This window comes from Pholis gunnellus (genome assembly GCF_910591455.1).
Source record: "Pholis gunnellus genome assembly, chromosome: 4".
Lineage (NCBI taxonomy): Eukaryota > Metazoa > Chordata > Actinopteri > Perciformes > Pholidae > Pholis > Pholis gunnellus.
Window position 1 is genome coordinate 17,143,747 of NC_136530.1, and position 24,385 is coordinate 17,168,131.

At 43.6% G+C, this 24,385-nt stretch overlaps 1 protein-coding gene across 2 annotated transcripts in view; it reads left to right on the forward strand.

Annotated features, from left to right (window-relative positions):
* The window catches only part of syde2 (synapse defective 1, Rho GTPase, homolog 2 (C. elegans)), a 44,169-nt gene that overhangs the window by 12,405 nt on the left and 7,379 nt on the right, over positions 1-24,385 (forward strand). For both annotated transcript variants that reach the window (XM_079158234.1, XM_079158235.1), the window contains exons 4-7: positions 7,870-9,011; positions 14,438-14,564; positions 23,519-23,700; positions 24,075-24,306. In XM_079158234.1, the coding sequence (XP_079014360.1) occupies positions 7,870-9,011; positions 14,438-14,564; positions 23,519-23,700; positions 24,075-24,306 (1,683 nt within the window). The remainder of the gene's footprint in view (positions 1-7,869; positions 9,012-14,437; positions 14,565-23,518; positions 23,701-24,074; positions 24,307-24,385) is intronic.

Genomic DNA, 24,385 nt, shown 5'->3' on the forward strand with positions numbered 1-24,385 from the left:
GGCCTTTTTAAGCAGATGAGTGGACATAATTGGAGGCTTGCATTGATTGCTCAGCAGTTTTAACGGAGAAGAAATGTAGCTCTGAGCTTCTGTGGAAAGAAAGGCTTTTTTTTATGTTCACTGAGCTGTCTACCTTTAAAAAAAAAAAAGAAAAGTGATTCATTTTCCATCAACTTGCTACCCATTCAAAGACCTCATTTACATTCTGTAATAAGCTTCTGTTTAATGAGAGCAGCAGGTCTGTGATAGTGTGGGTTTACTGGTGCTCTGAGCGTTTTTTTTCTTCTTCCTCCCGCTCCGGAACTGCCTCCCTCTCTGCCTCCCTCTCTGCTGCCTGTTGACTTTGCAATTGATTCCTGTGGGTTTGGCGACGCCATCCCACACTTCGCTGCAACTAAAAAGAGCGACAAGCCCGGCTACGTGTCATCAAAGAGGAAACCGTCATTACTGGTTGTTGTTTGTTTGTTTGTGTGTGTTGTGGGTGCAGTGGGCCGAATCAAAAGAAAAGGTAGGAAGGTAAAATATTGCTTTAGTTAGAAGCCTCCTGTACCTACAGACATTGCTGTGTGTGTGTGTGTGTGTGTGTGAGTGTGTGTGTGTGTGTGTGTTGTGGTTGCTCTTAACTCAGTTTTTATTGGTTGCAGAATGACGCTGCGCTCCTCCTCCACTCTGGGTTGGGAGGGTTGGAGGATGGTTTTGGGAGTGAAAAGGACAACAGCCTGCTGTGGCTACTCACTCCACCCTTCATTCAGTGTCCCATCTCCACACTACAGGGTCAAACTGGGCCTATTTGTTAGGGGACAACATTTTGTGTATCTTTCACTGATTTGTCAGATAAATTGGACCTTCACGGCTTCAGCTCACTGAAATAACCAGATAGCTGATGAGCTGTTCGCTCACAGGAAAGTTTGTTGTATGCCTTAAAAAAAAAAAGGATTTACATTTAATAAAAATAAAAATATCTGCACTGGTTGGAGGGTTATTGTTCAGAAAGATGCTTTGCCAGGTTCTGGCTGGTGGATAATGACAAATCTATTTCTTTAGGCCAAAGAAAATCATGATACAACAGTATTAAACTCATTTTGCATTGTCATTGATATACCTAAAGGGCCATTCCAGTTGTTTTGCATGTTCTGGCCCTTTTAAAAAAACTCTACTATAGTCTTCTAAAGCTTTATATATGTGTGTACCAAAATAGCAGATTAGGAAACGCTGTACCAAGCTAAACCTCACTAAACGCATGCGTTTGCTGGTGGAAGCATCATTGTTACGCCACAGTGAGCCATATCTTTACCGCATCTACTGTATGTTTAGGATACCACATAGTGTGTTGCCTCACCACATTTTGGGAAATGTACCCACGCCTCGTAGGGAATAATGACCTTTGATGTAAGCTTTTGACAAAGTCTTTAAGTACAGAACACAAGGAGTGCAGCCACAGTGTTGAACGCCACTATTTTAGTCCCATCTTTCATTCACAAATGAAATGAGTCCTTACAGACTCCACTCTATGTGCAGGGCTAAAGATGTGACAGACCTTTCGTTGATTGAGCACGAATAGGAGCGCCTGCTGAATTAATGAAGCAGTGCAGATGTAGATGACTCTCTGCGACTATGGCTTTCCTCTGTCCGGCTGGCTGGTTCTTTTACCCTCACCGGATACACTCCAGACTCCTCGTGTGCTGCCTATTGACTGACTTTGTGTCCATCTGAATGCTCTATTTGTATGGAGAATAATGATTGATGGACTTTGAGGGGGGTGAGCATGGTGTGTTCCCAATCTCTTGTTCTGTAGCGCCTGTTTGGGGAATCTGACTTGGCCAGCGCTCAGAATGGGATCAGAGCTATTTCTGGGGGGTTGTTTTGGTCACGCTGCCTGCTGCGTTTGAGAGTTGGCCCGGCCTGCTAAAGTTACATGAGAGTTCCAGCCTCTGAACTCAAACGTGGAATCTAATCTCGGCTGACGATTGCACGGTTGCGCGGTTGGTTCTGGAGGAAGTCAACAACTCGGAGTGGCAACATTGTGAGAGTAGCACTTCAAAACCAGAGCAGATTCCTTAGCTTGGCGCTAGATGTGAAGTTTGGGCCACATAGTTTTCTCATGGCTCTTTCTTTCTGGTCTGTTCTTCGTTTCACTACCAGAGCAGCTGGAGAAAACTGTTCTGGTCTCTGTTTTGATGAGTGAAGGATTTGTATCTCTGTACACTAATGCATAATCCTTCCTTAATTGGTCATGTATGCATTGGGGATCACAATAGAGAAAGCAAACAACGCGTCATATTCTGAAAAACACAAAACAATCGGCACCACAATATGCGACCAAGGGCTGAAACACTAACAAAAAGCCTGCAGCTAGCTAAGAACACCAGATTTAAGCAAGTCAAAACATTATGTTAGCACCCTGTGTATAACAGGGGTGCAGTTGCTAACTAAAATAATGGTAAAGATTATAAGGTTAGCTATTAGCAAGCTAAAGGTAGCTATGCGTTAGCTACTGTAGTTAGCTATGGCACTTGCAAACATAATACTGCATAATCTGATTTATCCACATTCCACTTTAACACAAGTTGCATACTGTCAAAAGGCTTTAGCGTAACTAACAGAAATCTAGTCAGCCTGAAACTAGCATATGGAAATAATGCTTGCCGCACATGTAGTTTTAGGCAAACTGAGTGTCAGGATCCCACAGCTTCCACATTCTTCCTGCTGATGCCTCAGGCCTTATTGGCTGTATCCTCGTGTTTTTCGGTTCGTCAGATAAAAACTAAATTCTGGGTTCTTAACCCTGTTGGTATTGCATCCCACCACACAGCAGCTTTTATTTTCTGTTCTTTGCTAGCAGAAGAGAGTGACAAGGTGGCACCTTCACACAATATGAAGTCAATGGAGAGCGATGAAGTGTTTTCCCCCTCTGTTGTGGGCTTGATTGTGCTCTGTCTCTATAGTATTTGTAGTTTAGTAGAATCAGATCTTGACCTTGTATTTGATGAGAGGTTTTCCTGGGGTGTTTATAACCCCCAACCACTAGCTTTATAAGACTGCAACTTACTGTTGTCATTATTGATTCATCTTTTGAATTTTTTGTCTTTTAATAAAACAGGGGAAAGAAATGTAAAATAAAGCCCACAACAATTTCCCATGAGAGCCTAAAGTCATATCTTCTTGTTGCCAGTTTCTGGACCAACAAAACCAAAAGATGTTCAATTTACTTTGATAAAAAGTAGCAAATCCTCACATTTGAAGGTCAGAAACAATGGTGTAGTCGAGGTAAATGATCACAACCGTTGATTCAGATGCGGTGGGGTGCCTCCATTATTAAACACTACAGAAACCCTTTAATCTTTGTCATTTGTCAAACTATTTTGGATTAATTGTTGTTTTCGCACTGCTGTTATTTTATCCTATAAGGTATAGCATCTCTCTGCCTCTTTGTGCCAGCAACAATAAATTCCACTCTGTGATGAAAGCATTTATTTTTTTATTGCCGTTTATTGCATTAAAGAAGTTCCGTCGTAAAACCATTCAATTAAGATTGTATCTCCACGAAATGCTGAGTGCTGAAATGTGGTTTGCTTTCAGGTTAGATAAGTCAGTCAGTCGTCAACACTCACCACGTAGCTGTTCGTGCCTGGTTGTTCAGATCGTGGCAGTGCGGCGAGGCCGGTGTGGCTGCAGGTTGTCCAGAATCAGCAGCCACTCTGTCGGTTGAGCTACAGCAGAGCAGGAATGCCTGCAGTGACAGGCGAGCTAGGCTACGTGAGGGCTACTTTGGCAGGGGGCCATGTTGTGCTAGTGAGAGGGCCTGCATGCTTGGATATATTAGCGGGGGTTTTGTAACCATTGTAATGAAACGGCCGGGCTCCCGCGGCCCCTGAAAGGCCTTCCAGCACTGAATGATTTAGAGCCAAAAGGAGAGGAAGCAGCACAGAGCCTGGCCACGGTCACCGAGTGAAGAAACTACAGGACAAGTATGCCATTCACCGGCTTATTTACACTCCCCTTGTTTGTCAGCACACCCTGGTCTTTTCAGATTTTACATTTAACACACACATTTGGCGTACATGCTTGTACGCACACACACACACACGCACACACTCAAGTGAATACAAGTGGTTTTACAGGGGTAATCAGGGACAGCAGATTATTGTCTCCCTGCAAGGCTTATCAGAGTATGCTCGGTGTGCGTGTCTCTTTCTCTCACACACAAGCGCACATTGTTGTAGGCAAGGTACCTAATATAGTATCACAGGAGGAAATTTCCCATTATGCGAGTATTATTTACATTTTGCCGTTGGCTAGAGGGACAATTTGGCTCATGATGGACGATATAAATACCAGCCCTATTTGATAATGATCAGGTTGTCCCTCACACGCACACACACACACACAGACACCCTTCTCCTGCACCTGTCTGGGGCCAGCGTTGTGTGAAGCCCTCGTCATAAATTCCTGGGCTTTGTTAAGAGGTGTCAGTGGCCGGGTGCCTGAGGAGGGCTGCAGGGTCATCGAGGGCATGTGTGTGTTTGTCTCAATGCATGCATATTTACATGCACTCTCTCTTTGTGTTACAGTAATATGGTGAGTGCATGTGCGTGTTAATGCGATGGGGGTGCACATAGTTACCCGGCTCAGGTGTCACCCAGAGAAATGCAGACCTTTTGCCCTTTGACCCTGGAACATGGCCCTGGAGGGTTGGGTGTCAAACCATCGCCCCTGAACCTCAGCTAGTGAGGTGTCACGTTACTCTCCTGGCTGCTGCCACACGGCCAAAGGCTACAGAGAACACAGCTGCGTGTGTGTCTGTGTGAGTGCGTGTGTGGCCACAGTCATTAACCATGCAACAGTCGTGAGCTGATCTGCATTACAGGGCCAGTGGACGTTGCCCCAGTTCATGTTGATTGTCAATTAAGTTGCACAGTAGCAGGACACCGATGGCAGTTGTTTTGATTCTCACTCTTAAAGGCTTTCAGGTTATGTGAGATGAGAGTATTTGAGAGTATTACATAATCAAGTAAATGGACATTGATGTTGTCTTTCTGTGTGCTGCTTCAGCATTATTAAAGGTATGATCCAGCAGTTTGATTGAAATCAGTTAAATAAGATGATAGTATTTTTCTGATATTGATATACAAAGTATGAGGTGTGATGGACTAATTGTTGGTCCATAATAGTTGGTCATGCTTGTTATTTATTCTTCCCTCAGATATTTACATCAAGGAACTTTTGAGACTTAAGACTAAAATAAGTTTTTATTTAACACAACTAAGCTAGTTTTTGAAAGTATTGTATTAGCATCGATTTCGCACAATATCGTACCATAATCACAGTATGGCAAATACGTGCAAAAGCATATGAAAGATAATACATGTTATGTTCAGCGCAATGAACTGTGCTCCTAAATTCCCAAACTCAACTTTTTGATCGTGATTTGCTCTGAGACATTAATTTGGACCACATGATTGTAAAACGATGGCTATAGGATCAAACACATGATCAAATTCCATTGAACATTGGTGAACGATACCATTTCTTGGCCCTGACTTGTAGTGATTTCATATGAATAAATGATAACCAGTTTAAACTACAGACAGGAGTGTCATTACTATAAATAAAGCAATGGCATCCTACTACTATACAACCACATTTAAACACTTTGAGCAGCAGTTTTGATACATTACAGTTTCATAGCTAAATACATTCTACTTATATCATACATGTCATTCTCATTGTACTGGTAATATAACGTGTAGAGAAATTAAGATCTCAAAAGTTTCATCATGTACGTGGAATTTCACTCCTGAAAACCTTGTTTCAGACCTGACCAGGGCTCTCTGTGTACCCGACCCCACCCCAGATGTTTGGAGAGTTTACACCTCCAGTGCCCTCCACCCATGTTCTCCCTTCTCAGAGCGCCTCTGTGTCTATTATTGGCAAGAAGCTGTGACAGGGAAGGCTACTCAGCCAGGGGGGAAAAGGAGGCTAAACATGGTTTGGTGAGGAATGTGAGAGAACAGCCGTGTTCATTTGTACATTCACCAGCCAGCTTGCCAGCCTTCCAGTCGACCATCCAGACCTCAGTGCCTGGACAAGGGGCGCCTTTGTCCCCCATCTGCCGGCTACACCCTGCCCTGCTCCTGCCCCCCGTCTTACCCTTCTCTCCATCCTGTTGGACCTCCTCTGCCTCCCTCTTTTCACTTGTGGGTCCTCGCCCCAGAATAGCACAGCAGGTCCCCTCTGAAAATAGAGCTGGTGATGTTGGCAGGGTCAAGCTCTCGCTTTCTCTCTCCCTCTCTTCTTTCAACTTTGTATCTCTTTGTTTCTCTCTGACAGAATCACTCTATTGTTTCTCAGGTTTATTCAGAGAAAGTAATTAGCTGATGAGAACAACAAACGCATTTATATTTGAAATGAGCAATCCAAAATCATGGATTTAATGATCATCAAAGGAAATGTCTAAATGTCTCATTAGGCCCTGGACTTAGCGTCTAGTATACCATCCAGGCCAGATCTCAAAGCACTCCCCACAAGGTGTACAGAAGGTAAACCCTTGCTGCAGAGACATGTAGGGCAGCCTTAATCTCCAATGGACCCATGCAGTGAGCTATAACATGGTTAACCATGGAGGGAATCGTATCAAAAGGGTGCTGAATGCAGAAAGGAGCTGTTTTTCTGTTTGAGACCGGCTCAAGCTTAAATAGCAGGATGCTCATATTTTGACAAATTCCACTTTAATCACTCAAATGGCTCCATGCCAACTCTTCCTCTTTTTCTTGCCAGATAGATTATTAGAATGTGGAAATTGGTTGGAAGGGTAGTGATGGTTGCAGTCCTTAAAACCAAAACAATCAGCTGAAAGACACTGAAAGACTCTTTGGAGCTGAGGGGAACAGCAGACTATGATAATTCATTCACATTATTTAATTGAATTGTTGAGTATAGCAGCTTCCAACATCATACGATTAATAGCCCAGCCACGGAAAGGCTCCTGTTGGGTAAGCAATCTGTTTGAAGTCACAGCTCAGTCCTGTAGACTAAACAGTGGCTGTCACTCCTGCGTAGAACTCTAGACCCTAAAATTTCATGTTGTCGACATCTAGTTAGGCGAGAACGGCCTACATGGTCCAATCCAAATGGATTTTTTTCCACTTGAATAATGACTGAGTAACTCTAGCTCAGCCCTGAAGCAGTTGGTGTCTCTAGACAGACCTTTCCCTTCTTGTAGACCACTGTTATTCTTGGGGCTGCAGCTAATGACATTCCACTTCAATTTCCCTGGTGTTTGATTGAATGAAGCCCACTTATAGCAAAGGGGCCTCATGGAAACTCTTTGTGAACAATTACATTTTTGAAAACCGTTAACTATCCAAATCACTGTCTGGGTTTACATATATGGACTTTAACTGTATTATATAGTGCCAAAGTGTTTACGAAGCTCTGCCTGCTGCGTGTCTGTGTCGATGGATTACTCGATTGCATGTAAACCAAATCCCTTGATGATGTGCCGTGAAGGTGTAGTGCTTATCTGAGGGACTGTAAGCCATGTCTCGTGCACACTTTGGTTTTAGTCTTTTTCTCTCCTGTCTGTCTTCACTGGACATTTGAACAGTTGCTTGTAATCATGGAAGTGAGGTGGCTCGTCGAGTGAAACCAGTGATTACAGAGACTTAAGAACTTGTGACTGCTCGTACCCATTTGTTCCTGCGAGTAATCCAAAAATGTCTTTCGGAATATTTTTCCTGCCACAGACTTTTTCTGTGAAAATGTTTAAACCTTTCCATAAAGTGTCAACCAAAGAATAATCTGAATTCAAAATGCGCCAGGCTCTCCTTTGAATCCGTTTTTTCTCTTGCCCTGTTTTTCCCTCTCTAGATGGTCCTGACCTTCCCAATGCGGTCAGCTCCCCTCCCTCCAGCCCAAACCCAGCGAAGAAAAGCAGCTCCATCAACTGGTCCTTCCCAGACAAGATCAAGTCCCCGCGTACCGTAAGGAAGATCTCCATGAAGATGAAGAAACTCCCGGAGCTTAGCCGGAAACTCAGCATCAAGGGGACCCCGAGTAGCAGCAGCAGCAACAACGGCAACGGAAGCAGTCATTTAGAGCCCAGAGCCCATTCTCCCCGAAACAACACGCGTGGGTTGGAGGCCGTCCCCCATTCCTCAGGCCCTCCTAGATTAGCTGCATCCGGGGGTGGGCAGGCAAGCCGTAACGTGATCTCACGCTACCACCTGGACAGCAGTGTGTCCACACAGCACAGCTTCAGCAAGAAGAAAAGCAGCGGCAGCTCAAAGTCCGCCAGTAAAGGTGGCTACCTCAGTGATGGGGACTCACCGGAGCTTGTGGCCAAATCTGGGAAGCACGGCTCTGCAGAGGTGAAGGGAGGGAAAGGCAAGGAGACGGAGGGAGGAGGCGGAAGCTCTAAACTCAATGGCACGGAGTTGGACATTGACGCTTTCCGCCATTACAGCTTCACAGAGCAGCCCAAGTGCAGCCAGTACATCTCCGGACTGATGAGCCTGCACTTTTATGGTGCTGAGGACCTCAAACCTCCACGCATTGACTCCAGAGACGTCTACTGCGCCATCCAAGTGGACTCCGTTAATAAAGCACGAACTGCCCTCCTCACATGCCGAACTACCTTCCTAGATATGGACCACACCTTCAACATCGAGCTGGAGAACGCCCAGCACTTGAAGCTGGTGGTGTTCAGCTGGGAGCCCATGCCAAGACGCAACCGCGTCTGCTGCCACGGCACGGTGGTTCTGCCCGCTCTCTTCCGGGTGACTCGCTGCCACCAGCTGGCGGTGAAGCTGGAACCGCGGGGCCTGATCTATGTCAAGTTGACCCTGATGGATCAGTGGCAGAACTCGCTGGATGGTGGGCCAGACGGAGACAGGGAGCCACAGGTGTTTGGTGTGGAGGCGTGGCGGGTGGTGGAGAGGGAGAACACGGGACTGATGGTGCCGCTGCTTATAAGCAAGTGCATCGATGAGATCGAGAAGAGAGGCTGCCAGGTGAGTCTGCGTGTGGTTCGAAGAGTTTGGCTTTTAGAATAAAAATGGTTAAAGAAAGATTAACAAGTCAATCAGGTGACACCGTGACAAGCTTTGTTTCAGCCGGTCATGATATGTTCACCAGCTTTTGCTTCCCTTATTCATCAATCTGTTCTATTTGTGATGAATCGATTGATAGTTTCTTCTACAAAATGCCAGAAATTAGTGACAAATGTCCAAAGTATTATCTTCAAATTCCTAGTTTTATTTATGACTAACAGTATAAAAACCCAACCATATTCAGTCTACAATGATATAAAACAAATTTGAGGAAATGCATGCAGAGAACATTTTTTTGCTCTATAAATGATTGATTAGTTGTCAAATTTGCTGATTATCTTTCACTCGATTGATGAATTGACCAATGATTCTAGCAAAATATGATTATTTTCATTATCACATCATCTTCTGATTGTTTCTTGATTACCATCACAGAGAATAGTAATTCATTCATTAAAACTAATTTCCCAGAGCTCAAAGTGACAGCAGTCCAAAACCCAAAGATGTCAAACTTACAATGAAATAAAACTGGAGAAAATTTGCAAATCCTATACACAGTACACGTAAGCCATTCAAATCCTATTCTGTCAATTGAAAACAGACGTGGATTCGTTTTAAAAGAAGGCTGGTATAGGATACAATTATATAATGCATGTCTGTATGAGATGTGTGAGAGAATAGAGAGAGAAATAATCCCACATTCATAGCATCCTTCTAGCTCAGTCTGCTCGCCCTGCAGCCAGTTATAATGCTGGATGACTGGCCTGAGCAGAATGGACAGAAGAGATGTATTGCACTTCCTGGGGGGGGGGGGGCTGCCCCTTTTATTCATAGAGGAGAAAAACTCAGAGTTAAGAGACTGATGTGGAAGTGGTGTTGATGGTGGAGTGTTCCCCTGGATCATGTGATCACCTCTTGTTTTGCCCCCCCCCCCCCACCACCTCCACATTTCATGTGGTCTTTGAAGCCAAGGGAGAGGCGGCGGCGTTTCTCTTAATTAGAGCTGAGACAGCGGCAGTAAAAGTGTCTGGCCACTGCTCCTGACTGATCACTCTAGGGGGGCATGCCAAGGGGAAGCGGGTGCCTGGGGCCGACAGACAAACATTAGGCCTCTACAAAGAGCCTGTCTGTCAAATCAGACCCCGCCTTTGGCCACTAGTGCAGCATGCCGGCCTTCTAGCAGGAGTAGTAACAGCAAATGATTGTATTCATTGATATCAAGTTAAAAGTTCAGGTCTCTTTACATTTCTGTCATGTTAGTAGGTAATGAGCTTGTGTATCATAGTTGGTACTGCATGAGACTAGAGCACCAACTAGTGATTGTTTTTGTCATCCGTTCATCTATTATTTATAGTTGTTTAAACTTTTTATAGACCAAACCATTAAATCATTTTGGTCTATAAAATGTCAGAAAAAAAGTGAAAATCTTAAGTTTTCCAGAGCCCAAAGGTGACATCTTCACACTCAATCCAAGAGTTCACAAGTATTTACAATTCTTTTTAATTAATATGTTGATTATTTATTTATTATCCATTAATCGCCAAAGCTAAAAAAGATGCCCATCACATGTCCCCAGAGCCCATTTCGACCTCTCCAAATAGCCTGTTCGGTCTGAGGAACCCAAATATATTACCGTTCCAATAATATAAGCTGGAGAAAAGAAGCTGGAACCAGAGACTGTTTGGCATTTGTGTTTGATGAAAGATCACTTAAAAAAAAAAAAGATGTCATCAACTTATCATTTCAACACCGTACGAGACATAAGTGCAGTGTTGACTTGTGTTTACGGATAGTAAAGAGGGCTGTCAGGCAAAAAATAGTATGAGTGCCATCAGTTGTCAGTTGAATTGTTTAGCTTGAGCCACATTTCCCTTGAGAAGTTTTATCCAATCATTGTCATGAAGACCTTTCAAATTCCAATTGAGAAGAAGGAAAGATACCTGTTATGGAACTGCAAAATCACCTGAATGCTCTCTTCACAGCCCAGCTGTTGCTCTCCTTCACCAATAGTTTTCAACCTGTTAGCTCAGATTTCTGCTTTGTGTTGCCATATAGGGATTCCCATCTGTTTCTGTCTCTCCTTGTTTGCCTCAGTTTCTCCCTCTGACACTGCCTGCCCCCTGTCCCTCACACTGTTCCTTCTAACCACTCTCTGCAGAGTAGACTTTGTACAGACTATCAGTCTGTGAGATCGAGTGTAAGGGCTCCCCCAGGTTGCAGGCAGACAGAGGTTAGGACCGGGTCGACACCAGATCCCACAGGAATTTGCAGGTTGTGTCACTAAAGCCCGCACGGCCAGACGTGCAGCGGTGTGCCTTTACAAATGATTATGTGGATGTTTGATGGGGACTCTTTTTCAGAGTCTCTTAGAAATGAGTGTCCTAAGGGCTTCTCCGAGCTTTTAAGACGCTGGATGATTGTGGGTGTTTTGAAAAGGCCGCACATAATGCCTCTGTGAGAGACTGGAGTTATGCATGTGAGCACTCAGGACCCATTAAATAAAAGGATCTATCCCAGAAACCCACATACTATACCATACACGACCTCCAAACTGAAGCCCTGTTCATACATTGAATCAGTAAAGGAATGACTTTCGGGCTTACACACACAAGTCTCTGTTACGTAAATATTCTGTAATGGCTCTTTTCAAATGTGACAGGACTGCAGCCAAATCTGGGCTATATGGCATCTGACTCAGACGAGAGGCTGATGGAAAGAAGTCCGTCTTCTGGTTTCTCACCAATGACCAAATGCCCGAAGGACGCTTGACTATGTTCTCAATATTCTATCCCCTAATAACATTTCTCTAACAGGGTTGTATAGTCTATTATGTAGATTAAAACTATATCAATTATATAAATACAGCTCAATGGTGCTAAACGTCGTTAAAAAGTACTAGACGCTTAGTTGTGGCTCCCCTTTATTTCCCACTGGTTTACCGGATATTCCTACAAGAGAACGCGTTTATATTCTGATCTGATGCAAAAGGGATAATTCAAAGTATTTTGTGGTTTGATGGACACATTTTAGTTTATTTGTCCAAAAGAAGAGGAGAAATTGATCAATGTGTGATTAAGAATTGTTATGGGATAGTAACCTGAATATCTTTGGGTTTCAGGCTGATGCTTGGATAAAACTAGACATTTGAAACATGGCATTTTATTGACCAAAAAATTGAGAAAACAATTGTCAGAGTAATCGAGGATGACATTGCAGCCCTACGTTTGTTCTTATAGTGTTTGTGTAGTCGTGGACTTAGGAATGCTTATATGCAGGTCTGCTCTCCCATCACATACATACGTACATATGTGGGGAGTCCTGGAATCATGCCAGAAAGGCATGATTCCAGGAAGTTGTGAAGTTGATAACAGATCATTATTTCCCTGCTAGTGTCGATTAGAAAGGTGATCAAAGAGAAGTTCTCTTTAGAGGAAGTCAACAACTCGGTGGACTGATTGGTCTAACACTCAAGAGCATTAAATATGTTCAAATGTACTTTCCTTTCTTTCCTTTGATGTCTCTATAAAGTCTTTAAGCTAATCCCAGACCAAAAGGAAAAAAAAGAGCTGATCCCATCGTCACTGAGGACATTCCTGTCGGGGGAACTCATTTGGTTTGGTGGTCATTGTGTCCGCCTTATTCGGCACATATGTCTTGGCTGGTGCCGCCTGTCGTGTTGCCCGGCGGCAGCCGCAGTGCATAAGTGCAAGTCCTCTTTTTGCTAACAGCTGTTCCCCGCCTGCACTCGGATCCAAAGACAGACTGTTTTGTTTTGTTTTCTCAATGGACTTGTTGTTCATTGTGCCCAGTGACTTCTGTTTACCCTCACACAAAGGCAAATCCCTGCCTAATCTGAGCTCCTCTCTGCCGCTCGTGTGAGGTTCAGAAAACACTGCTGGACTCGACAGAGAGCTCGCAAATAGTCGGTCTGCTGGGGAGACGGTATAGTGCTCCTACGCTGGAGCCCGGAAGGGCCAGCAGCGCGCGCGTGTGTGTGTGTGTGTGTGTGTGTTTGTGTTTGTGTGCAACTGGACCCGACCCGCCATTCACAGCCCACTGACTTAACACGTTACCAGGGCAACCACACCAGTTGCTCTGCTATGCGACATACCAGACAGACACATGTAGGAGAAAGTATGGTATGTCTGTAGCCGGGCCTAATCCCAACATAACAAGGAGACCTTTGGTGCCAAGTTTCACCTATCAAATGTCAGCATCTGGAGGAAATTGTTCAGAGTTCCTTTAGGTCACACTGTGGAGGCTTAGATAAAGAAACATTGATGGTTTACTGCGTAGTGCTTCCATCTTTAATGCTCATAAAGATGTGACATTATCGTCACATCTCTGAGTGTAGATTGGCAAAACACAGCACACAGCTTTCTTTTAGTCATTTTCAAATAAACCAAGTGATGAAAAGCACAGATGTATTAAGAATAATGCACAGCAGCGGTTTAAAGTAAGACTACATATCATTTGAAAGAAGAAATAACAAAATCTTCCCTTTACAATTGAAAAGTATAATTCATAATCCACAAAAACTAACTGTTGCTCCTTTCAATCTACGTTTCTACTTTTCCACGACAGCCTTACGTGACTAGTAGCTTATGGTGGCTAATGTTAGCTAACGTCTCTGTGTAACTAACATTACTGAGTCAGTTTGCTAACCATTATCGTGTAACTGGCCACTATTAAACAAATGTTAGTCTTGCTTTAAAGTGTATAGAAGTGAATAGATAACACAATGAAATATCATTTTGCTTCAGTCAGTACACTCAAGCTTTTGTTGCGTAAGGTGGTCTGGTATTAACACTAGCTTATTTTGGCTGGCATGTATGTCAGAGGTTTTTTATCACTTGTGTTCAGCAAGAGTTATGTTGTCTCACTTTAAAGGTTTAAAACAAACATGCTACAACAGTCCGTCTCTGCTGAGAGGATGCAGCTAGTGGTCAGTCGAGTCGGTTTGATTTGTCGAGCCCAAATTTGTGTCACGGCTTTACAATCTGTAGAACATAAAACTCCGTCTACCCATAAAAATCAAGGCATGAAGAGCAACAAAGGACGGATCCATCCCTCTTTCAGGATTCACGTTCACGGGGGACAAAAGAGGCAGAATTAAGATATAGAGAAATACGATTACAATAGTAAGCAGATGAAAGGTAGAATACGAGGTGTGTTTGGTAAGAATAAGTAAATAGTGAATACTGGTCCTGCTCCAAGCTGGCGTCCCATCAAAAACACATAATAATCTTCCTTTTTTTTCCTGTAAGTAGTTTTGGCTTCTGTCCAGCACATTGTTTGAGTGCAGACTTGATCGATAGGGTTGTAAAAATGCCTCTCTTTTAAATGTTTTGTTGACGTGACCTACTTGTGCGTGTGCGTTTTCTTAGGTGGTGGGTCTCTACCGTCTATGTGGATCTGCAGCCGTGAAGAAGGAGCTGCGTGAGGCGTTTGAGAGAGACAGCTGTGGCGTGGAGCTGTGTGAAAACACGTATCCCGACGTTAACGTCATCACAGGTAAATAGATCGCTGGTGACAGAGAGCATAAGCACAGGGTCACCACACACACTGAGTATACTTATTCAACTGGGTGGCTTTCCCAAAGAGTGTTGGTGACATGTGATTCCAGTTGAAATCTATTTCAATTACCGCTTATACCATTGATTTTTCTTTTTAGATCAACTCTTTGGTAGATAAAATGTCAAAAACTAGAGTCCAAATGAACCTCTGTAAGGCGTTTGAACCCAAATGGTGTCTACTTTTACCCTTCTAAAGAAGACAAGCAGCAAATACTCACATTTTTTTATTTGAAAATGACTTAAGCAATACTGAAAATACTTAAAATTCTGACAATCACATAATCAATGAATTACTTCATCGTTTTAGCTCTGACTGCGATTGCTTTGACGTGTTGTCGGTTCTGTCATGAAACACAAGAAGAGAAGAATTTGTGGAAAATGTGACAATTTTATGAGAAACGTGTCAAACATATTTATTATATTGTATATTATCAAACATTGTAAAACCACAATATCATACACCTGTCAGAGCGTTGTGTACTCTATTTTAGACTGTAGCCGTTATGAGAGTATTGAAACTGAATGTATACAGCACTGTTTTTGGCAAAAGTTACAAAATGCTTTGCACAAGATAGAAAAACGTAACAATAAGGAAAAAACAAATTGATGGGAAAAACACACTGACTGAGTCACTTAATTAGGAGATCGAGGGCTTTCATGCTAATCTACTTTAATAATAAAACAAAGAGGTCATTACTTAAATGGATTTATTGATCCGGTCCTTGCCCCAGTAAACGTGTCTGAACCGGCATGTCCTCTGCAGATAGGTCAGCACATGTGTACGTGTGTGAGTCTGCTGTTTGTAGTAAAAGCATTCCAGCAGTCAGCCGGTGCCTGGGGCAACGGCCCACACACACGCACACGCACACACACGCGCACACACACACACACACACACACACACACACACACACACACACACACACACACACACACACACACACACACACACACACACACACACACACACAAATCAAACCATGCTGTACATTCAGGTCATTCTTTCTCCTTCAGGTTTGTGGTTGAGACATGCTCTGTATTGTCCATTATAAGACACGTTTTAGTAAATACAAAGTACTCAGTCTGGTTCATGAAGGCAGTTTGAAAGATGTTTTATTGCTCCACATGTAGTGATGAAAATTGTATTCCTCTCAATTCATTATTTAGACAGTAATTGAAATGCCACTCAGATTCCTGTGAGTTGCGTTCTCCTTCCGCTCCGACGCTGTGGAATATATAATGGAAACAGTGAGTTATAGCACATCTCACAAAGTCTTAAGCTTACAAAAACAGCCGTGTCATTGGATTGAGTAATGATTCCAGCGATGCGACAGATGAGGGGGGAGGGCAAAGTTGTAGAAAATGACTTGGTCATGATTTTTGTTTCTCCCACAAAAAGAGGAAGACCAATGGAGCCCCTGGACATTGTAGGAGCTGCTGTTGGTTTTGGGAAGAGGCCCCGTATAGGCGTCGTCCTATCATGCCTGCTTTGATCCACATGCATTTGCATGGCAGGCCAAAGAACACAGTTAACAGTTGAGCGGGTTAGGAAAAAAGGGCCAGCACCAGCGTGGATTGTTGGTTTTTGCTCGCTGCCTAAATTTGCTCCACCAAGCGAGTTGCTGTTGCAGATGGGCCTGAGTGAGTGGAAGAGGACAGAGAGGTGGGGGAGGGGAGGCAGATGAGAGGTTTATGGTGTGTGTGTGTGTGTGTGTGTGGGTGTGTGGGTGTTGCAAAAATGTTCATCTGGGACATAATCATGGGTTTAGTCTTAAAACATACTGTCCTGAAACTTTTTGTCAAAATGTGCCTGTTGACTGACCGTATTCGACTTTGTCTTGCCACTGTTTTTAAAACGTAATCTCCTCATGTTACAAGAAACGCTCCTAATTTGAATTCATAACTGAAGTGAAATGTCACCTCGTGTTTTATAGTCTACGTCTTATAAATTTAAAGGCTGAATTTTTGGATTAAAGGGGGAGTCTCTGCAGTGCAGAGTCAGGCTCAGGGCTAATGAGCGAACAGCAAACGGATGAGCTAAGAGGCCTGGCGTGTCACACGGCTAATTTAAAAGCGGCGGTAGTGAAAGGGATTATCGAGAGATCAGAGTTCAATCCAAAGCTTGCAAAACATGCTCAGTGCGCGGCCCTCAATTGTTTCAAATCACAGTTCACTCAAAAGAACCAGAAAGCTGTTATCAACAAGAGCACCATGCTGTTGGAAATCAAGACAAACAGTATTATCTTCAGCAGTTTGTGGTCCGTCAATGGTCTTACTTCTCTGTAGTTAATCTGTCCATGTGCGACACTTTAGAGGCCAGTCATAGAAAGAGTCTGAGCTGCAGTATGTTGGGTGATGTGGAGGTGGACCTTCCTGGCAATCATCGAACAATTCACCAGAGTCGTGGTTCAGTTCTCTACTCTTTTTCTTAATTACTTCTATGCACATTATATGTACCACATATTGGACTCCTACAACTTTTAATGATCCTATAACCCTATATCTCCTCAACTTGTTGTTTTTAAACTTTTTATTTTGTACGGATTAAACACAATTATACATCGTGTTAATTAGCAAGCTTTACAGATTCTTGGAAGTGGATTTGTTTTTTCCTTCTGACAGAGCTAGGCTAGCTGTTTCCCCCTGTTTCAAGTCTTTATGCTAAGCTAAGCTATAAACTGTTGGTGATAGCTTCACATTGACAGCATGAGAGAGATACTGATCTTCTCATCTAACTTTCAGCAAGCTCATTTGTGTGTTTCCCTAAATATTGAACTATTTCATTAAATAGACATTTTAAGTGATTATTCTTATTTTCAGCCACTTTAATGTACACTCAGTATACCCATGTGTCCCTTATTACTGTAGGAGAAAATTGGAGCAGCATTCTTGCGCTTTTAGACAGTTTAGACAATCTCAGTAGGCCTTTGTGTTGTCAAATAGTTCAGTTACTCAAACTATCAGATGACGTTTTTCTACCCAGTAAGGAAGGCTTCACACACCAGTTTGGAGTGGGGATGGAGGTCAGTCGGTAAAATCTAAGGCTGTATGATGTCAAAAAAATAATAACAAGCAGAGCATAACCACAAAATGAAAACAATTTATTTTAGAATTCACGCCTCCTTACATGTCACCCTGGTTGAATAAAACAAATACACAATGAATCACTGTGAAAAAGGCCCCTGTAGCGACCTTAACTAATGATTAAACACTCAGCTCAACCTGTTTTGGCCTTTGTGTGGAAACAAAGCTTCTGAAGTGATCCAATGATGGCAAACTTGTCCGGATATCTGTCGTCTGTCCTCAGAAACTGAAACCAGTGTGTCCCGAGCCCGGCTGGTTGACAGCTCAGCCCAGTTATTGATCCTTGTTTGAGGTCTTTTAATTTGCCTCGCCTGACTCGTCATTTCCATAGCCTATTTCTCGACTCCCACCCTCGGCAGTACACCAGTGAAGACATGGAAAGTCATTAACAAGTGCCCCCTTTGTTGCCGAACAAACACAGATGGTATTTGGCTCACGCATGGGGGATTAGCTGAACCTTGGGCCGGCCGGGGAAGCAGGCAACCACTTTACAAAGAGCTGCAGGCCTGTGTGGGTGTCAGAAGAGTTCTTACAATCCGGTCGGTAATCATTAAGACGTATTTCTGATGAATCCACATGTAGCATGAGAGCACCGCTGTTTCCAGATTCAGGAATGGGGTTTGCTGCTTTTGGGTTTTGCGGGGTTACGTAAAAAGTTGAAGAAACCTCAGTGTGAAGCTTTGCCGTGCCACCGGACAAGGCAGCGACACACACACACACACACACACACACACACATCTACTCTGGCCCCCCCTAGTGCTGTGGGGGCGTGCAGGACAGCAGGAGGGGGGGGGGGGCAGAGAACAAACCCCCATTTGTTCTGCAGGCGAGGCGTTGACTGCAGCACTGACAAGAGGAGTGACCTTCCGCTTTGTTTGAACAAGAGGTCAAAGGTAGAGCCGTGCCCCAGTGCATTGTGTGCCTTGTAGTGTTTGGTGGCACATTTGGAACATTGAAAGTCTGAATTGATTTGAAATAAATCGCAGAAATTGACATCAAAATACTTTTCGCTACTATAAGCTGTAGCTTTAATTGCATGTTTTGAAGGATCGTTCACTGCTGAGCTGCTATTGATTTCAGGACTCATTTTAGTTTGGTGTTAATCCGCCATGCGTGTGGGTGGAGATATATGTATGTGTAGTTCCTGTCTCTGCTGGCTTCAAGCCAAACCCCCAACAGTCTAAATGTGAGAGAGCAGACACTCAGGCTGTGCTTGTTGTCAGCTTGGCTGTGAAGGAAAGCGAAGCACCTGCAGTTGAAGCACACCTGTTCACCCCTGAGCCCATGACCTTGTGTTTGTGTGGCTCAGGCACCAACGGGGGCTAAGACACAAAAGTAAACACTAGCACTGACTCATGAGCAGGCTAATGATTTACCTGAATGGCTGTATTTTCCTCACTTCAGACAAACACAAGCACACATGAGCACAAGGTCTTACTGAACTGGTGTATTTTCTTTAAATTACTGAAATGGAAACAGCGTAAACACGTAGTCATATATTGCGTGCGAGGCGTAAAGAGGATGTTTTGTTTCATGAAGCAGCACTAACGCAAACCAGTCCTGCTGTTGTTGTGTCTAGATGATCTGCCTCACAGCGAAGTGAAGGTCAAAGGGTCTTTCATTTTAGACAAAAAGAAAACAGAACGAATCAAGAGGCACCGCTCTTTATTTTATTTGCACACCGGCTTAACAAAAGAAGCCTCGCTGTTCAGAGATGAGGGTGGAAACATATGGCTCATTTTAGCTTCCAGGCAGTCTGTGTTGTTCCTGCGATGAAACAAGCTGATTATTATTATCTCAGTAAAGTCTCAGCAAAGATTGACAACGGGAAGCCGGAGGATGTTCATAAAGCATTTCTGCGTAATCAGATTTGGAAATCAGCATGTGTAGAGGAGCATTAAGGAGAGGGAATGTATCCTGTGTTCGTGGGGTCCTTATCGCATTCTGCTCATACCAGATTTCATACCAAACCCGATGAAGATAGTTGATAACTGAAGTGAATAAGAACTAAAAAACAAACATGGAAACATGTCGCCACAGATCAGCCGTGCATGATTCAGAGGGCGCAGGGGACACCTTCAATAGCAGGGACATTTGATGAAGTTTGAATATTTTTCCCGAAGTCACGTTAAAGTCCGACTCCGCTGACCTGTAGCTGTCAGCGCGTTGGTCGGGGGTGAGAGGGCTGACATGGTGCGCCTGTGTGCTTGCTTGGGTACGAGTTGTTTTTTCTTCAGAGCCACCACTGCCTGCCTTAGGAATGCACGATATCTCTCTCTCTCTCTGTCTCTCTCTGTGTGTGTGTGTGTGTGTGTGTGTGTGTGTTTGTCGGGTAGTGTTGAGTCTCGAGTTAAGAAGAAAGAGTTGTGGATGTGCTTCAAAAGCAAGATAGCAAAGTTGCTGTTTTTCTGTTATTATGGTATTTGGCACAAACAGTACAATCTATTATTTTTCAAGTATTTGTTATTCTAGTGGGGACAGATTCACAGCATTGGATAATCGCCAAAACAAATCCACATATCATAGTCATCATTTACAGTCAAAGCTAATTTGTAATGCTTGCCCCCAGAAATGAAAGAAATAGATAAAAAATAAATTATACAAATTACAGCTAAAATAGCATAAAATGGGTAACAAGACTCTACAGCACAGAGCTAAATGCTAATGACGGCACGCTTACAACGCTAACATGCTAATGTGCCGCAGGCATAATGTTTACCATGTTCACCAGCTTTGTTTAGCATGTTAACATTTGATAATTAGCACTTAGCACAGCGGAAGTTGTGTGAATATCATTCATTTTGCAGGTATTTGGTCATCAGTTTGAGCATATTGGCCAAAGCTAAATGTTTGTCACGATTTGTCCTCTGGAGAACATAGATACCGGGACCAAATTGAGTGCATGATCTTCCAAAACTGTTTAATGTCATATTAAACAGAAATATACGTATAAAAAGGAAGAAGTAATGTGGAATACCTTTTGAAAGAAAATAAATAAGTGATAACGAGAATTCAAATCATTTTGGTTATTTATACCTTTTGAATTTATTGTGAAACATGCTGTGGTATTGTGATTGATGCAACCAATTTGACCAATACATGCAACACTTAAAGTTTCCGGTAGTTTATTCTCTCAATGAGTGTTGGGTTTTGTTTCTGCTGAATGTCCCTGTGTAGATACTGAGCCTAATGCTAATCTGAGACTTAAGTGTAACACTGAACTGAATTTAGATCCTCCTTTCACCCTCTAATCCTTTATCCAAAAGCTTGTATGTCCATGTAGCTGTTGGAAAGGAAAACGGGAAAATTTAAGTGTGTCATCACCTAAAAACAAAGAAATGGAAGGTTCCTTTTTAAAACATTTCTCAATCCGCTTTATTAGATTATTGTGTGATGTACCCACGATGCCAGTTAGGAATAGACTGCAAAGCTTTAAGCCTCAGGCTCCCTTAAAGAGCAGAGCAGGGATTTACTGGGATTAAAAAGTGAGCACGTTAAATTGTGCCCTCCATTCTCCTTACTGGGCCTAAAGCAGTCAGCAGATTTACCGTGAATCTTACTGCAGTTTGCTGTAAATAAAAGGCAAGAGGCAAAACACTTCGGGTGTATGGGAGGAAATCCAGCGATGTAGAAGTGATAAAGTAGGAGCTCCTATTTACAGCATCCAAATCAGAATCAGCTGCAAAAGCCCAAGGGATTGTGACACTGCTTTGGGATGCAGGGAAAAAATTGTGAATGGGTCTTCATGCTCACATCCTTCAAGCTGATATACAATCAGACCCACAATCAGAGATCCGTGTTTGTAGTGAGCCTATCCAACCTCCAAAAATCTCCAAAACAATGCAAGAACCTACGGCAAAAAACCTATTCAGCTCATAAAACACATTGCACTACAATCTGAATATTCATATTTCACCGCTGCATAAATAAACAGCAAGGGTGCATCATAATGTTTGTGCCAAACTCAATCTACAGTTGATTGATGCAAGGATTTCACACAAATAGAAGGAAGAAGCTTAAAGAGCAGAAATGAGCAGCCCAGCAACACAACAAAACACCGTCCACAAGCAGATCCGCAGGAGAGCAATGAAACAGCCGTACGCCTCTGCAGCATCATAGCATTCCAAAAGTGTCAAATACAGCCAAGACATTATATGATTAACATGTTGGCACAAGTGTTTGGAGTAGAAAAGCAGCAATCGCTGGCATCTCAGCGGAGAATAAACCTTTTGGGATGAGTTGCCAGGGTCCAAAGGTGCAGACAGCAAGGACAGGAAATCTTTGGACTGTTGGCAGCTTAGCATGCTTATGAAATGTTGTTCAAGCATCAAGTGTTTGTAGCAGCAGTAGCATTGCAGAACAAAAAAAAACTAAATTGCAAGGCGTGTGTTGGGTATATGGTGCACTGCGCAAACATAGATTCAGTGTGGTTGCATTGATATATGTCGAGTAAAGTATTTCACATTTGTCTCACACTGGCTCAGGGAATGTGACAAGGAGGGAGTCCACGCAAGGTTCTACCTTAAACCAAACATAACTTATTAAACGAAGGTAAACACAAAACAAACAATGGAGTGCGCAAAGTCAGTGATGGAAGCAGTGCATGTGTGGCGTGTGCGCTGTGGAGGTGTTGAAGGCACAAAAAACAAAAGAATGTAAAGCATGGTGGAAGTCAGCTGTAGCAACGGAGAGACACAACGAGCATCTGGACCAGCTTCTATAGCCTGGAAGGCCCAGGTGAGCTTAATCAAGCTGACGACCGTCCCTTGTCACAACACAAGGGATCAGCTTTAACGGGCCCATAGCCGTCCATCCATTTCTAGCTCATTTTCTGTCTTTAATTGGCAGACATCAAGTCTGTCAAACCTTTCTTTGTGAACGAACAACGCTGCATCAGTGGCGTACTCTTTTAAAGTTGTATTTGGGACAACAAAAAGTGATTGGTCAAGTGTGTCCTTTGCATTTCTAAATGGTTTGATCAACCGTGTGCTGTGTTTGCTGGTCATTTTATCATTGTGGTGACAGTAACCCATAGGTCTTAGAAAATATCATATAGACATTTGTGTGTATTACTTTGGAGCATAACCAACGTTGCTGATTACACAGCCCCCAGCCGTCTCCGAAAACCGATACAGCGTCACGCAGACACTCACCACAAAGAGCTGTCACACTGCCATGAGCCTTTCTTATTCCCATATTTATTCAACCCCCCCCCCCCCCCTTTACCTTTGATGAAAAGACGTGCCAGCGATATTTCATGGGCTTAGTGGCGACAGACAGCGTGGGTTTCACGTTTTCCCGTAGCTTTTGTCTAACCTAGGAGAGGCAGAAGTCACAGGTGTGAACGCGCCATCACAGACATCAGCCCCCCCCTCCCCCCCCTCCCTACTCCAATCAGGCATCTCAGCAGACGCCATAGTATCACCCGAGGGAACACTGGGACCTCAATTTGCAACCAACCAAGAGAGTGTGCCAGGTTCTGTGGTTTAAAAGAGAGGGGAAATAAAAGCTTTTTATTTGTCATCGACACTTTGTAAAGATATATTGTTTGTGATTTGCCAGGTGTTAAAGCTGCCTGTGTTCTCAGTTCAAGCGTGGGGGAAAATGAATGCCCCCCCCCCCCCCCCAGCTATGATGCAAAGAACTTGTTTATTTATTCACTGACACATTTAACATCCACTCACTATAGTGCTGCAGCCGTTTTTCCTCACGCTGTATTCTCTCTCTCTCTCTCTCTCTCTCTCTCTCTCTCTCTCTCTCTCTCTCTCTCTCTCTCTCTCTCTCTCTCTCTCTCTCTCCAACCTTTCAGGAGTACTGAAGGACTACCTGCGAGAGCTGCCCTACCCTCTGATCACCAAGCAGCTGTACGAGGCGGTGTTGGAGTCCATGGCCACGAGGCCTCTGCGGATAGGAGCAGCGGGCTGCGAGAACGACCAGGCCGACTCGGAGCACACCGTCAGCCTGCTGGACAACCTGCCAGACGTGGAGAGGGTGAGGAAGACCCCCCCCCACACACACACACCAGCGCTCACAGTCATCATAGTCCTAGAATATTGTCATAGAACTGGTTGTGAAAGGGATAGTTGTGGCTCAGATAATGATGGCCGTGATGATAATGATACAGGTCATGACTGTTTAACCTCTATTACGTAGGCTTTTACATCGGGGGGGATATTAGTGGTGGCATGCAGTCCACAAGCCTGCCAACTGCCAACTATTTTCAGATCAATCATAAATGACTCAAAATGAAAACTTGGATTTTGCCGTGTAGCTCTGCTGCTGCCAGTGGTAGTACTACAACTACTAATCATAATACTAACATGGCCTTATTTGTCTGTACACGTGTGTGTGTGTGTGTGTATCAGATGACACTGCAGACGCTTCTAGACCACCTGAAGCTGGTAGCGTCCTGCCAGGAAGTGAACAAGATGACGTGCCAGAACCTGGCGGTGTGTTTCGGCCCGGTGCTGCTCAGCCAGCGCCAGGATGCGTCCTGCCACACCAACCGAGTCTTCATTGACTCAGAGGAGCTGGCCAGCGCGCTGCACTTCAAAAAGCACATCGAAGTCCTGCACTACCTGCTGCAGCTCTGGCCTGGTGAGCGATTGTTAGATTTGTGAATAAATGTTGTCATTTTTTGGACAATATTTTCGTTGTGTTGAATACACTTCTACAA